General features: G+C 45.0%; 2 protein-coding genes across 5 annotated transcripts in view; one reads left to right on the top strand and one right to left on the bottom strand.

Annotated features, from left to right (window-relative positions):
* Positions 1-2,484: 2,484 nt before the first annotated feature.
* Positions 2,485-7,549, top strand: klf9 (Kruppel like factor 9). Of its 2 annotated transcripts, XM_084457167.1 has the most exons (3): positions 2,485-2,576; positions 4,480-4,848; positions 5,995-7,549. In XM_084457167.1, the coding sequence occupies exons 1-3, from the start codon at positions 2,522-2,524 to the stop codon at positions 6,270-6,272; spliced, it is 702 nt and encodes a 233-aa protein (XP_084313293.1). In that variant the 5' UTR covers positions 2,485-2,521; the 3' UTR covers positions 6,273-7,549. The 2 variants fall into 2 exon arrangements, with proteins under 2 accessions (XP_084313293.1, XP_084313292.1); XM_084457166.1 differs by lacking the exon at positions 2,485-2,576 and having other exon boundaries at positions 3,844-4,848.
* Positions 7,550-9,455: 1,906 nt separating this feature from the next.
* Positions 9,456-14,312, bottom strand: part of LOC311324974 (protein FAM219A-like) — a gene marked incomplete at both ends in the record, with an annotated part of 5,471 nt that continues 614 nt past the window's right edge. For 2 of the 3 annotated variants that reach the window (XM_084457592.1, XM_084457593.1), the window contains 5 exons: positions 9,456-9,611; positions 11,873-11,927; positions 12,637-12,717; positions 13,125-13,230; positions 13,799-13,901. In XM_084457592.1, coding sequence (XP_084313718.1) covers positions 9,456-9,611; positions 11,873-11,927; positions 12,637-12,717; positions 13,125-13,230; positions 13,799-13,901 — 501 coding nt within the window. Of the gene's footprint in view, positions 9,615-11,872; positions 11,928-12,636; positions 12,718-13,124; positions 13,231-13,798; positions 13,902-14,312 lie in introns of all 3 variants that reach the window. The other variant, XM_084457591.1, reaches the window with a different exon arrangement.

The raw sequence follows: 14,312 nt of genomic DNA, 5'->3' as shown, positions 1-14,312 counted from the left end.
AAAATATTGTACAATAAAATAAGGGAGGAAAACAGTAGCAACACAGTAATAATAAATACATAAATAATCAGATAAAAATAAAAATAACAGTAATAAATAAATAAATAAATAAATAAATAAATAAATAAATAAATAAATAAATAAATAAATAAATAAATAAATAAATAAATAAATAAATAAATAAGATAAAATGAATGAAGCAACAAGGGGGAGGATTAAAACATGTGGGCTAAAGTTTTAAACATTAAAAGCAATTTTGAAGAGGTGGGTTTTGAGGGATGATTTGAAAGTGGGGAATGAGGTGGAGTTAGTCTGGGGCCATACGCTTTGCATTTTAGATCCAGTTAAGGTGAAGTTGCATCCCCCTGATACAATTTTAGAATAGGTGGGCACTAGATAGTCTGGTGCCAATCGCTTTGCATTTTACTAGTCTCACGTGATAGTCTGGGGCCAATCACTTTGCCTTTTACCAGTGTAAGGCGGGTCTAGGGCAAGTTACAGTACACAGGATACAGGTTTTATGTAGACTAGCAGTAGACAGGATGTGAATCTGATAGTAAATGGAAACCTTTAGGTTACTCGCATAACCCCGGTTCTCTGATAACATGAGTGAAATGTTTCACCTATGGGATGTGCTTGCGCAACCCTATGACAGAAGCTTTTATACAACAGCCCTGCCTGTCCTGAGCAGGCACCTTCGGAGGGGCGGGCTTCATCTTACGGGAGAGAGCGGACTGGAGGGCCTCCCCCTCCTTCTGCCTCTTCTTCACCATGGCCCGCCTGTCTGTCAGGGCCGGCCCAAACAGGAGGTTTGGGTGCACCTCTGCATCCGCCAGCTGGGTCTTGGTCTTCTCCGGGAGGGAGGTCAAGTCCAGCCAGGCCCTCCTCTCACTGGCCACCACCAGGGCCATGGTCCTCCCGGTGGCCTGCGTCACCCCGTCCAGTGCGCTCAGGGAGTTATCCTGTAGAGCGCGGATCTCTGACAGGAGAGACAACGGTGACTGGCCCACAGCTGAGCCTCCAGGTTGGTTAGGAGCTCCGCCTGGTAGGCAGCCAGGAGGACTGTGGCGTTCAGGGCCTGTGCCGCCTGGCCACAGGATCGGTAAGTCCGACGGTTGGCCCCCGACGTCGCCTCCATTGCCGCAGGGAGGCGTGTCCCGCGGGACTAGTGGTAGGCCACCTCAGGCTCCACCGCCAGGAGCTTCGCCAGCCCCTCCCTCTGCAGCCCTTCAGCCTCCAGCTCGGCGAAGCCTTTCACAGGCACTCGGCCTGACTGGGGCTGGGCCCAGGGTGACCGGATACCTGCTATGAAATCCGGCCAAATAAAAACAGTTGCCGAGCCCCGAAAAGGTTAGCTCTCTGTAGCACCTGCCAGGGAATCCCTGACAGGTAAGTTCTGTGTGACAGTAGTGCTTGTAACTGTTCGGTGCTAGATTAGCTTGTTGGCTAAAATAGCGACTGTCGAGAGTGAAGGTAAATCTTGTGCGACAGTTCTGTGCTAGATAGCTGGTGGCTAAGTAGCAACAGACGAGAGCCCCGCAAAGTTTAGCTCTCTGTAGCTAGCAGCTAAAATAGCAGCTTCACAGAGACGGACAAATTCAAGAGGATGCTGATCCGCGCTCTTTGACAGGAAAACAATTCCCAAAAACGGCCACTGAATCCACCTGAGAGCTGTAGGGCGAACAGTACCTAGAAAAATGTTGATCTCCAAGCGTAGGTCAACGAAGATCTTCCGGGGAAGAAAGCGAGAATGACATTGCTGCGGTGACACCAGATATATATATATATACTCGGAGGCGGGACCTCCTGTCACGCGTCGCCAGTCTATCCTATCAGGACAGACGTTGTATAAAAGCTTCCGCCGTAGGGTCATGCAAGCGCATCCCATAGGTGAAACATGAACAAATGTTTGAAAGAGAACAGGCTCTCTTAACCCTAGGAGAGCCTGGTGACGCGAACTTAGGTTGAGTCACAGTTGTTTTTGAGGAGGCAGTTCCAGAGGGTGGGTACAGCAATGGAGGAGGCCTGTCACCCCAGCTTCGGTGTTTTGTTTTAGTTGGGGGAGGGGGGTCAGGAGGTTGCTGCAGATTGGATGTAAACAGAATTGAAAAAAATAGCCTAGGCTATAACAAAAAGTGCTTCTGAGCCAAATCGCCTACCCCACCTTTAATGTAAGCTATTGTGGGAACTCTTCAAACTAACCTCTCTTAATTTACGTAGCCACGTTTGCCTCGCTGGTGGCTTCACTGGGGGTCCACTATGCCAGAAAAGGGCACTCGGTGGTGTGCGAGTTCAGTCGTAGTTCAAGCATTCAAGCAACAGAACATTCTGTTCCTCACTTCCTCCCTCTCTCTCTCTCTCTCTCTCTCTCTCTCCCTCTCTCTCTCCCTCTCTCTCCCTCTCTCTCTCTCTCTCTCTCTCTCTCTCTCTCTCTCTCTCTCTCTCTCTCACACACACACAGGGGAAGGAGTTGGTTGCAACAGCATGTCAATAACACCGTGATTTGAATCGCAGATCTCACATGGTAAGAGGTGGGCGTTTCCAGGGACATGAGTGTCAGGTCAACAGAGAGACAGGTCAGTTTCAGGCACTGTGATGTTTGCTGTCGAGTCTTCTTCTAAGAAACGATTTCCCACATGCTTTTCGGAACTGGAAGAAGGGGAGGGTTAAATCTTCACACCCGGTGATTTTCGCCTCTCCAGACACCAAATGCATGCTAGCCTACTTAAAATAATAATAATAATAATAATAATAATAATAATAATAATAATTTGAAATCAATAGAATGACGCACTAAATTGCCCTGCACCCCTAGGTTATTTTCGCTTTTAAGCACCAATCCAATAGGAAGCGGGAGGCGGAAATGTTGGTACGCCCCTAAAAGCTCAGCAATATTTCCTAGAACTGTGTCCTTCGATGAACCCATAGACCCCCATGGCATGCTTCGAGGGGTTTACACCATGGATGGGTTTACATTGGAGATGCCGTTAGGCACCGTCTGATTGGCTGGCTGGTCCCGCCTGACATTTTTCTTTTTACACAGTGGTTTCGGCTCACTGCAGTTTACTGCCTTCATACCTCCTCGCCCTGCTTTGCATGCTATGTGCTTCGCAAGCTATAGCCTACAGATGTCTTGCATCCAGGGCGAGTAGCAGAAAACCAAAACATCCTTTAACTCGTATTACTTTAAATGCAGTTTAGGAGGCTAGAAGGGCCTAGAATGATATTCATTATAGCCCACAGAAAGTGAAATATAGCCTAATATAGCCTGATCCCTTCACAGTGAAAGGAGCATATATATCCCACTTTATGTTATGAATATCATTACAAGTTTGTAACTAGGCTACTAATGACACGTCAATGTTGCGGCAGTTCGGGCCAGGTAGGACTATTTGTGTGACATTTTCTGAATAGTGACCTCAGGGGTGATGCTGTGACAGTGTAAACAACCCGCCTCTAGGAAAACCATGCTGTGCCCCTCCACCTATAGCCTACTGTCGGGTATTTGACATCTCTTGCTAGCTTTTCAGAGACGTGTGATTTCAAAGAAGCCAACATATAATTAGGCTACCATTAGGCATAGTACCTAGGGTGAATTATGTGGACTCAGAGTAGGCTATAGATTGCAGGACTGCGTAGTGAGCACTCACTATTCACGGGATCAGTCCCTACAGAGATCAGCAGAGATGATATAGGCTATGATTGGCTATTCACAGGCTCACCCGATCCAAACCATACATGGAGTAGGTGCGCAAACTGCGATCACTTCAGGATAAAGGACAACGGGAGTAGTCCGTGCCCTTGATTTATACCTGATGTACAATGAGACTCGCGTATTAATTGCGTACACATCACAATCTGCATGTGGTCTTGCCATAGGGCTGTGAGACACGCCTCTTTCTCATGTTGCTCTTCCTATTGGGCCACCATCCGCTCAATCAATCAGGGAACGGGGTATTCCAAGTAGTGAACATAAAATACGTCAGGTTTCGTAGTAGCCAATTGCAGTGCCGCTTTATTATGACACACTGGGATTCCTAGAAATTGTTTTTTGGAGTTTGGAGGACTGAATGCGCAGTAAAACAGGACAAGTTGCCGCATACGAGGTCACAGAGAATCTGGATATCAGAGACACATTTTGTTCAATAAACTTGAGATCGCACGCGAGACCATTTCGACTATTTGGCTATTTTTTCCCCACGTCATAAAGCGTGTTTTATTTTATTTCATTTCGGTAGTGAAACGCATCGTTGTGAAACGATACATTAAAGTCGACACGTGTGTAGCTATGTGTCCCCACATGTTTTCTGTCCTGCCTGTGGGTCTTCCTGTGGTCATCTGAAGACAGTCATCAGAGGGACACGTTCTTCTTTCATGCGCATTGGGAGAGGGAGAGGGTCCTGATCATGTCGGAAGTTGATCTCGCCGGGGATTGTTTAGTCTCCGTCTCTAACCTGCCTCTCGGTTGTCCCGATTCAGGAGCGACAGATGACTTGGCGAAAGAGAACCAAGAGAACAGGACTTTATTGATGGTGGCGATGATTTTGTTGGACCTGAACAAATGCAATCAGAGCCCACCGAGCGGGACATGTGGCGCGGGTACGAGATGTCTGGGTGGGGGTGATGCCAGCAGTCTGGATATGGGACAGCGTGGACGTCGCCGGTTCATTGGGGACAGACGGGGACATGGGCGGGTGCGACAGACCTCGGCGACAAATAAGTTGCGGATCAAGAAGGCAGCGATGACGCCCGTTCCTCCTGATAAGAGGCACCGTTGTCTTTTTTCTGGCTGTGGGAAAGTGTATGGCAAGTCGTCCCACCTCAAAGCCCACCTGAGAGTGCATACCGGTGAGTGGGATACTTTATGTGTGGGCTATCACAAAGATCACCTTTGATAAAGAATATTTCAGTTTCCATAGCTGGCCAGGGGAAATAGAGAATGCCTGTCTTTTTTTAAAGGTGAAAGACTAGGCGTAGAAAGAGTAGGCTATCAAATAAGCATACTTCGTGGACTTTCCATAGCCTAAATTCTTGGCTACTATAGGTCTACCTCCCAGCCGGGGTGTGACTGAGGACAGAGGAGGACAGAGAAGCCCACTAGCCTACTGAGGACAGAGGAGGACAGAGAAGCCCAGTAGCCTACTGAGGACAGAGAAGCCCATAGCCTACTGAGGACAGAGAAGCCCACTAGCCTACTGGGGGCGGTGTCGCTTGTGGAAGCGCAGAGCTGCGAGAACAGCGCATGTACCGCTTTAAATAGTGCGTAGGATTGTTGTTCAATTCCTGCATCCTGTGATTGAGCCGAAACTGCACATGCATTTATGGAAATAAATCGCAAGGTCTGATTGACACTGATTATTGAGGACAGCCTAACAACAAGACTGAGTTCAATATGTTGTTGACGTACAAACCTTTATTTTATTTGTCTACTTTTAACTAAAACATTTTTTGTTAAATGTAGGCTATACACTATTAATAGTCATAAACTGTATTTGTGACTATAGGCTACGCCTATATACATTCACCTAATTTGATAAGGCATAGGTTGGGGCTAACCTTGAACCTGTACTACCTATTTACGAAAAAAGGATTGTGGCCCCACTTTTTCCTATGAATAGACTACTGTTCGGCACTACCGCATAACGCTATAAGCAACGGTTCCCACCCCACGGGTCACTGCGACATGTTGCCCACATGTTGTCCGGAGATGACCCTGCGGCCATTTCCTTACACGTCACGTTCCATACCTCACTGTGTCCGGTTGTAAACAGGACGGGGGGCGTGGTTAAGAGTAGTACACGTGGGTGGACGGGCAAGCTGCTGCCTGTGGTTTACACAACAACAAGCAACCCCTGAACATGCACGTTTTGTTGATCAGGAAGAACATTCAGTTCTCTGCTTCTATATGACCTACTTTCTGTTCTTCATTTTCCCCCTGGTGGCTGGTGTGTGTGCGTGTGTGTGTGTGTGTGTGTGCACATGTGTGTTTTACAGGCGAGCGGCCGTTCCAGTGCACCTGGACAGACTGCTGTAAGAAGTTCTCTCGTTCTGACGAGCTGACGCGCCACTACCGCACACACACAGGCGAGAAACGCTTCACCTGTCCGCTGTGTGATAAGTGCTTCATGAGGAGCGATCACCTGACCAAACACGCCCGGCGGCACGCAGGCTTCCATCCCAGCATGCTCGAGGGCCCCGCGGCCAGGAAGCGTTTGTCCTCCCTCTCTGTGTCCTCCTCCGACTCTGGAGACCAGAGCCCCCCTGGGGTGTGATACACACACACGCACGCACGCGCACACACACACACACACACACACACACACACACACACACACACACACACACACACACACATACTTTGTTGCTTAGGGTACTTACTTATTTGCTCACCCCCTCATAGGTTCATCCAAGTCACACTACTGACACACACTCATCCTATGGATGTCTTTTTTACATGCCTGTGGTTCTAAGCACAGACCCTGTCCTTGTACAGAACCCTCCACTACAGAAAGACAAGGTGAATGTAGCATAATGGAGATCATTTGTCACAATATTAATATAGTTGAGAAGTGGACTAACAAGGGAATGTGTTGATGTACAAACTAGTCAAAGGCCAGATGTCATTTGTTGTTCTAAGCCCTTACCAGTCAGGTATATGATGTGGTGAAGCACGTTAGACATTTCCTACTGGTGTTCCTTGTTTTCTATCAAACTTAACAAAGGCGTGTCCTTATGTTGCTCTCTATGTACTGATATCATATTACGTCTCAGACTAAAGATCACACAATTTCACCATGATTCCATCATTGAACAGTTGCATATGTGTTAGTTACGTGTGTAATTTCACAAGAATGTTAATCAAGCTATCTGTTCAATAGTAATATGAAAATGGTACTGTATGTTTATGCACAGTTGGCTTCTTTCCAGAATTTCATTATCAGGGGAAAATTATGTCACTAGAGTCCCCTGGTGGAAAGAAGAATAATAACACTCAATAATCATACCTCTATATAATTTTCGGAAAACTTTTTTATACTGTCTTTTTTTGTCTTTTTAAACAATCGATACTGTATTCTTAGTCCTTCAGGTAACATTTGTATGTTTTATTTAGGTACAGAGTGTTCAATGTATTTTTAGTATGGGTGAGGGAGGCCTATAGGATGAAAGCCTGACAGTGATTTATCCTCTTATAGTCATCTGCTTGTGCTATTAGTTCATAGGTGGGCATATATCAGGCTGATATCAGTGCTCAACTGGTTTGGAAGCAGAAAAGAGTTGTTTGCCTTCTGAATGCTTGGGCTCAGCCGTGATGGGGAGGGAAGTCCTGGGGTCTCAGGCCCTCGCAAAGCTTTGCCTCATGATTGTAAGAGTCATACTGTGAAATGGACTGCCCTTATTTCCCATCATGCTTCTTTGGTCAGCACAGCTTGTGCCTTTCAGCTTGAAATTCTGTTAAACATTCTTAGTCGTTCCTACTGTATCTCATTTCTGTGTACATAGTATTGAAATGAACTGTAAACGTTTAATCAATAAAACTATTCTTTGTACACATCCTTGTACCCTTTTTTTTACACACACACACATTCTTTTAAGCTCTTCAGATGCACTCAAACGGCGTGTGACTAATCCAGTACAGCTTAGATGGGTTCCCACTTCACTATTCTATGCGGCAGATAGAATATGACACTTTGTTGCTGTGTAGAAAGAACAGACACCAGCCAAGCATTCCACTGCTTTTGTGTTTATTGATATCGTACACTACACAGAACAATAACATTGTTAAATACTGGAATGGAAGTGTCTCGGTGACAACATAACTGTCAAATGAAAAGCTGAAGAAAAAACAACCTGGGTCTAAATGTAAGAAAAAAGAATACATAGACTGCAAATCCATTTCAAATAAATTAATCATGAGCCCGGCAATAAATATACACACTTTTATATAATATTCTGTACTTAAGGCATACTCTAATCGCAAATCAACTCAGAGATGTGAGAGAGTGAAGGACTCAGTGAGATAGCAGTGCTCCAAGCTCATGATGTGTACATCATTTCTAACCAATCACAAGAAATGGCACCCAGCTCATTGAGTTGGCATTGCGTGTGCTCCTCTGAAACAGCATCCGTTCTCTGCTCTGTTCCCTGAATGTGCACTTTCCTACATAGACATTAAGGCATAGGATTGGTGTAAGAATACGATTTTACACCAATCCAGAGCTTTTTATGTGAGGCAAGTACAGTACACAAGTATGCATCTCTGGGTTAAAGGGTGTAGAACTGGGAGGACTAGGTATATTATGGCAGGGGAGCACAGATTTGACACTGGGAGGGGTGCGTTATGATGTCACAACAGGCTGAGCAGCTCTCTCAAATCCACTTAATCTCTATATAATAACCTCAGTCCCAGCTGCTCATCCTCTGGCCTATAGAATAGTGTGGGCCAGCAGGGTATGTCAAGTCAGTACAATGATATGTGAACTCACTATGAATTCCACTGGATTATTGGTCATCTCAGAGAAGCTATCCCCTTTAAGATGGGTTAAGTGTGTGTTTTGCCTCAGAACCTAATCAAATTCAAACAAATGGGTGAGAATGAGACATTCAAAATAACAAAGTCAATCAATAGTCAAAATAGCAGAGTGTGTCGTTAGATGTGAGATTAAATGGCCAATACAAACAAAGCTCATTTCCCTATCTGGGTGCTCTACATGCATTCTGTCCCTTTGCGATACATTCATCCCTAAGAACTCAAACAGTCAAAATACCTAAATCCTGTACAAAATCCGAGGGTGGGTGAGTGTGTGAGAAAGTGGGTGCATTGCTACACAACCCTGTTCTCAGTACCAGGTAATACGTCCAAGGGCATCTAGACCAGTATTCACTTTTTAAAACACACCCCATCATCATATACAATCATACAGATCCCTCAATTTAAAAAGTCTATGACCAAAAAGAGAAGGTCTGAAGAACGCAATGCAATAAATATGACCTAGAAGTCAGGTAAGCACAGGAGCTGAATCAGCAGCAGTTATGATATTTCTTATTCTTTAGGGACATGAAAATCACTTTTAAATAGCCAATGTTTTTGTTTCTATTTTTCACTTGTGTTACACAATATTGGCCAGGGGGAGGAGCCAGAGGCCTAGAGTGAGCCTCCCCCTGGCCCTCAAACACGAACAGAAGTGCATGTCCTGCCATAGGAGGAAGTTATCACTGTTATTAGTCATAATTGTTACATTTTTGTGTTTTTTTCTATTTTTTTCTATTTTTTTTAGGTTTAAATGTTATCATATACATAATTATCATATTGTACCCTTGCTTGCTCTCACTCATTAAACTCACTGCAGATGAGGGTTGGGTAATGTGTGTGTGTGTGTGTGTGTGTGTGTGTGTGTGTGTGTGTGTGTGTGTGTGTGTGTGTGTGGTGGGGGAAGGCAGGGGGATAGGAGGCGGGGCTACTGGATTTGACAGGCGGTGGAGGAAGTGGCCTGGCAGCACATGCAGGTGGGGTTGACGGATTTGGGCGGGATCAGGTCCAGGTCTTCGTCGTCAGGGATCTCGTCCAGCCGGTAACCGTCCTTCAACAGCTGAATGTTCAGGTCCTGGTTGATTTGCTGAGAGAGGAAAGAGACAGACACACAGTTAGAGAGAGAGAGAGAGAGAGACAGACAGACAGACAGACAAAGAGACATGAGATAGACAGACAGACAGACAGACAGACAGACAGACAGACAGACAGACAGACAGACAGACAGACAGACAGACAGACAGACACAGAGACATGAGACAGACAGAGAGACAGACAAACAGAGAGAGACAGACACAGAGAAAGAAAGAGAGACAGACAGATGACCATCCTTGTTATTGGAGGATATACAGACACACACAGGAATGCTTCATCTATCTTACTAGTGTGGAATTTAGTTTATAAAGGATATGTTACCAGTGGCTATCTACTGATACTCAGACTGTCTGATTCATTATCTGTTCTTTTGTACACCGCAGAATTTGTTTGTACCTGTGTTCCTACAGTATAATGATGAATCCCATGGTTTCATAAATTGAAAGCACATGCGTCTTCTTCTGAATTGTGAGGAAAGTTGACAGAGAACTTGACAGTTAACAGAGAGCCAAACTAAATGCTAAAGATGGAGCATTGGTCTCCAAATGTAGAAAGAACTTCTGAAGTGGAGGTAGAGTAGACTATTGCTTCAAGAAGTGAACAACAAACGAACTGTCATGGTAACACTTTATATTAAGGTCTTCTTATTAAGCACTAGTTAATAGGTATTATAATCATGGATGTATTAGATTATAATACGGGTAGATTAAATCAAGCATTCTGATTGGTTGAGAGCGAGTCACGGGGTGTACTGTATATATAGCATAAAGTCCTGTAGAATCTCGCTAGAGCCTCATCTCAATTAGAAATGAATGCGCCCGTTACACTGTCAGCATTCCAAATATAACAGACTTTTAATTCAATCTCTCGGACTGTGAGTTAGTTTATCAACTTAATAATTTCCTTCTAGGGCTGCACGATTATGACGAAACATAATAATTGCGATTATTTGCTTCAAAATGGTAATTGCGATTAATAATTGCGATTAATATTTAATATATAATATTAATATATAATAACCAAAATGCTCCCAAATCACGGACGTTGATCCCTTTCTTGTTACTAACTCACTGACCTTGTTTTCGCTCATTTTTTCACTACTCATGGCTGCGGGTACTCTTGTGACACTTGTCTTGACCTACTGACCGACCTATCTGTCTTCTCAGTGAAATTGCTGCGTACAGCACACTCAGCGGGAACGCATGTGATTGGTCAGACAGCATAAGCGCCTGTGATTCATCCGTGTAGTCCTAGCACACTCAATTCAAAGCAAAATTATTAATCACATTAATTGCGGCCTTTTGCGATTAGTTAATCGCGGAGGTCATAATCGCGATTTCGATTATTTCACGATTAATTGTGCAGTCCTATTTCCTTCCTACACAAAGTTACCATGTAGATTCCGAATATGTGATCTGTTTATCAAAATAAAGCCTGTTTGAAAATGTGTCAAGATGTTTTCGGACTGCCCCGGCAGGTTCTGTAGCCAAAATCACTTAAAGAGACGCGCCCTTTGTTTATGTCTGTTGCGTAGCAACAGTCACACCGGGGACTATTTTCTCTAATGTTACTGAAATGCGATTAAAACAATTTTGTGCTGAAAGGCAGTCATTGTCTTTGTTTACTATTTATACTTTTACCCAGGACTGTCCGATATACCGGACACCCAACTAAATGCGTGGCCTGACGGTTATGGATGACAAAACGGTGACATGGCGGTGCTGGAGGTGTGCCTGGATATATAGCCCGGGTGACCCCTCACCCAGGCCCGGGGTGGTAAAAGGATAGCCCCTCGGCCCCGAGCTTGGGAGGAGAGGACAACTACACCAAACCCATACTACGAAGAAGATTGTGGAAACTGCGTAAATGGGGTTTAAGAAGGAAATAAGAACGGTAGGTGAATGAGGCGTTGTTATCAAGCCTTATAAGGAAGTTGTCGTAAACAAGCTGAATTGTTTCATGAATAAGTCATGAAGCAAAGTATGAACAAGACTGTACAATAGGTGGCTTAAAACCTTTACAGAGTGAAACTATGTTAATGACTGCAGATATTATGAACTTCCAACACTCATGATTTTCGAGAGGGAGAAGAAAATTGAGGAAAGTGAGTGAGCGAGCGAGTGAGTGTGAGTGAGTGAGAGAGAGAGAGAGGGAGAGAGCGCGGGGGGTGACAATGGCATGGTGGCATGGACGTGGCGTTAGGTGTTGTTACCCAGAGTGCATAGGTACCTGCTCCCTCACACATCTCACCTCGGCGGAGGAGTATCCTGACGAGGAGTATCTGGACATGTCGAAGTCATCATCACTGCAACACAACCATCCGACCCGTGAGAGAGAACCTGCTTTCCTCTGTTTGCATTGATCATGTTACCATTGATCTTCGCATAACATTTTCATCTTGAGTTAGTGGCCCTTGACAGTAATGTCGACTTTTTTGTATTTCTTCTATGTACGTAACTTTCCTACTGTGTACTATTTGCCCCACTATTTTATTTTAAGACTGTATATTTATTTGCCCAGGGACTGCGGGTGGAAATTAGTTGTTTAGCTATAACCTTGTACAGTGCATCTCTCCCTATTCTATAGGGTAAATGTCTACTGTACCTTGTCCCTGTCTTAAAAATAAATAAAATCAATCAATCAATCAATCAGTCTTATTAGCCTCTCTTACTCTGAAAATGTAATTTAATGTTATTTATTGCTTTATAAATGTTCTTAACCGGTAGACAAACATACTCCAGGAGCTTGCTCGATCGCCTTGTTGAGAGGGGTCAGGGAAGAATTTTTACAGCTCACTTATCTGGCCCCCGGGTGATTACTGTTTTTTTGCTTCCCTCTGGAATATGTAGGGGTGGGATGTCTGCCCACCTCCCTTGTTCTCTGTAAAGCGCATTGTGTTGCCTCTGGGTATGAAATGGGCTATACAAATAAAGCTTTGATTGATTGATTGATTGAGTCTGTGGTGGTAGAAATGTGTTGGAAGTGTGGGTGTCAACGAGGAGGAAGCCACCGACCTGTCTGTGTCTAGAGCCACCAGGGGCTTCTCATCTGGACTCTGGTCTAAGGAAGAGTAGCCTTTATTAGGAACTACCAGCCTGTGGAGGAAAGAGAGAGGAGAGTGAGAGAGTGAGAAGCCATGTTTCCATCCACACCTTTTATGCGAATTAAGTTATATCGAATTAAAAATGCCTTATGGAAACAGTAAAATTCGATTAAAAATCATGAAAATCGACAAAAAGTTTGTACTGTCGATCTCATCGGGTTTTCTCTTGTTCGATAAAAGTCTTTTGTGATAAATGCTTTATCCGATTTAAAGCTCTAGATGGAAACGCACGTTCGCCGGCTTTATTCGCATTCATATTTTGAGCGATCCTCACACAATTCGATTGACGAGTGGATGGAAACATGGCTAGAGAGACAGAGCACAGCAGACGGGAGCGATGAAAATAGAGCAGAACGAGTGAAGGATAAGAGGAGACTGAACTGGATCAGCGTGACTCACCGTGTCCTGGCCATCACGTTGTTCTTCTTGGGCTGCTGGTTGACGGGGCTTCCTGCGGCGTTGGTGTTTTTCAGCGAGCCCTTCCTGGCCAGCTCTCTCTGCTTCTCTGCACGCCACGGGACGGGAGCACAATACAGGATGTGACATCAGAGGGTGCGCGGATATGGATGGACACACGTTCTTGGGCAGCTGTCAGTCGACCAGGTCAGTGTGCCTGGATCTCAGTCAGAGTGGTGAAAGATGAAAGGCCCATCCATACCCATAGTCGATCTAAACATTTACACATCTTCATTGGGAGGCTACCATATAGGAGAGTACTGGACCACTCAGATCATCTTAAAAATAACTTTATTCGGTGCACAAATCACTGACGACAACACTGTCTTCTTCAGAGTAAAACTGCATTGGATTTGACAGCGTATTTCAACCGCTTCCCTTGATTGAAGCCTGTTGCATAGGCTAGAAAGAAAAGGGGGAGGGCAAAGTTGAGCCTGCCAAGTATGTTAGCAAAGATTTGTCATCAAAGATATATAGAAGTTATCACATGAAAATGATGCAGGACTGGGTATGCTCTCCCCCTCTTAGTATTGCTGTGTAGTTCTCTGTTCCCTGTCCAAGGTGCTGAACCCAGGACCCGAGCAGACAGCAGGCTGGGGCTGTCCCTGCTCACTCACCTATCTTCATCTGGAGGGGAGAGGGCTTGTAGTTGATGGTAACTGGCTCCCCCTCTCTGGGGTCTGAGTCCGCCTCCGATGAGGCCGTGGAGGACGCCGGGTCCTGGAGGCCAGAGAGAAAGAGAGACACGCGATAATCAATCATCGCTGCTGATTGGGTTTTTAGAGAGATGTGCATAGGCTAATTTACATTGTTCTAAAGGTAGCCTGTTATGAAAAGTGCATTGCATGGGAAGCTCTCTCTTTCTCTTTGGTCGTCTCTCTCTCTCACTCTCTCTCTCACACTCTCTTTGTTTGAATAACAAGCAATGAAAACACAAACAAGTATTATCAAGTTATTATCAACAGCAGCCCATAAACAGGAGCCAAGTAAGCAGGGCTCCACTTATGGAATGACCCATGCCACTTCCCCGGGGCCGGAGCGTATGTTGCTGGATGAGGGTAGATCCCTCGCCGTGGGGGACAGACAGGTGCCGCTTCACGCAGTCTCCTCCGCAGGATGAAGTAATCCACG

This window comes from Borostomias antarcticus (genome assembly GCF_949987555.1).
Source record: "Borostomias antarcticus genome assembly, chromosome: 23".
In the NCBI taxonomy this organism is placed as follows: Eukaryota; Metazoa; Chordata; class Actinopteri; order Stomiiformes; family Stomiidae; genus Borostomias; species Borostomias antarcticus.
The sequence above is the reverse complement of the archived record's forward strand: the minus strand, read 5'-3'. Positions and strand labels throughout refer to the sequence as shown.

Bases quoted from the DNA above. Each gene is read 5' to 3' on its own strand.
- klf9 (XM_084457166.1), top strand. From the start codon at position 4,407: ATGTCGGAAGTTGATCTCGCCGGGGATTGTTTAGTCTCCGTCTCTAAC. The intron at 4,849-5,994 runs GTGAGTGGGATA...TGTGTTTTACAG, and splicing joins CCACCTGAGAGTGCATACCG to GCGAGCGGCCGTTCCAGTGC.